The sequence below is a fragment of the Nestor notabilis genome, unplaced genomic scaffold (genome assembly GCF_000696875.1).
Source record: "Nestor notabilis isolate BGI_N333 unplaced genomic scaffold, ASM69687v1 scaffold25813, whole genome shotgun sequence".
Taxonomy (NCBI): domain Eukaryota; kingdom Metazoa; phylum Chordata; class Aves; order Psittaciformes; family Psittacidae; genus Nestor; species Nestor notabilis.
The window spans coordinates 683-2,107 of NW_009921892.1; the positions used below are offsets into that span (position 1 = coordinate 683).

The window sequence follows — 1,425 nt, forward strand, 5'->3', positions numbered from 1 at the left end:
CGGAGGCCTCCGGCAGGTTGTCTTCTCCAGGCTGAACAGCCCCAATGTTCTCAGCCTGTCCTTGAGGACGTGGCACCTGGGGACTGAGCAGTGGGTCAGTGGCCCACGGGGACATGGTGCCCCTGGGGAATTCATGGTGGTTTCACAGCCCCGGGGCCATGGGGACCTGGGGAAGGACCAGTGGCTCAGCAGCCCTCGGGGACACAATGCCCTGGGGACAGCACAACAGTTTGGCAGCCCTTGGGACATGACACCCACAGGACAGCACAGTGGCTTGGCCACCCCTGGGTACACAGCGCCCTGGGGACAGCAAAGCACCAGCCCCAGCAGCCACTCACCATGAAGTCAATGTTGGTGTCCTCGTTTCGGAAATACTCCATCAGCTTCTCGAAGCGGTTCTTCTCCCCGCAGACCTGGGGTGGGAGCAGAGGGCTGAGGGCCCAGAGTGACACAGCCAGGGTGGGCACCAAGGGGGTGGCAGGGCAGAATGCATCCCAACCCTGATGGGTGCTGCCTGGCACCTAGTCCAGCTGGATGTGACCCTGGGGACATGCTCTTGGCATTGGGACATCAAGCCCGAAGGCTGGAGCATCAGGATAGGCATTTTCAGGATGGAGGATGCCCTGATGATGCAGGGCTCTGCCACACATAGGGGAACTGAGGCACAAACCCAGCCAGAACAGGGGTGCCAGTGCGGGGACTGTGTGACCCTGCTGGGCACTCACCTCCTTGAAGTTGTCAAAGGCAGCCAGGATGATGTCGTGGCCACCCCGGACCAGGCAGACAGCGGCCAGCAGCTCCAGCACCAGCGCCTTGGTCCTGTGGAGACATGGGGTGCGAGAGGGTCGGGGCTGTGGGGTGGACAATGGGCTGGGGGGACAGGGGGCAGGTCCTACCTGGCGTTCTTGTTGTTGAGGCTCAGGGTGATCTCATTGACACAGGCTGGGTGGTTCATCACCAGGCTGAAGCCAGACTTGGGGTGGGGAAGGAGCATTAATGGGGTTGTGCATCCTGTCCCCACCTCAGGGATGCTCTGGGACCTTGAGAGATCCCCGTGCCACGTCCCCACCAGACATGAGGACATCTCAGAGCAAGAGGATGGAGAATGGGTCCCATCCCAAACCATGACCCTGAAGATGGACCTGCAGTGCCTGGAGACTTTGGGGGAGCCCTCTCCCACCTGGTAGTTCATGATGGCGCGGAGACACATGATGCAGACGTGGACGTCGTCCTTCTGGCTGACGAGGCGGGAGTTCCTCAGCGCCTTCCTGCTGTGCGAGGCGTTCAGCCTGGGGGGCGAGAGGGCAGCTGAGCGGGGCCGGGGTGACGGGGGGCACAGCGCAAAGCAGGGGTGGGGACAGAGCATGGATGGGTGGCAGCAGGGACGGGGGGGACACCAGGAGCCCCAGGCGGTTGCATCCCCAG

The 1,425-nt window shown here is 62.7% G+C and overlaps 1 protein-coding gene across 1 annotated transcript in view; it reads right to left on the bottom strand.

Moving 5' to 3' along the window:
- Positions 1–1,289, bottom strand: part of LOC104403274 (formin-like protein 1) — a gene marked incomplete at both ends in the record, with an annotated part of 1,951 nt that extends 662 nt beyond the window's left edge. Inside the window, 4 exons of the mRNA XM_010011352.1 lie at positions 339–413; positions 726–819; positions 897–973; positions 1,181–1,289. Of these exons, the coding sequence (XP_010009654.1) occupies positions 339–413; positions 726–819; positions 897–973; positions 1,181–1,289 (355 nt within the window). The remainder of the gene's footprint in view (positions 1–338; positions 414–725; positions 820–896; positions 974–1,180) is intronic.
- Positions 1,290–1,425: the final 136 nt, after the last annotated feature.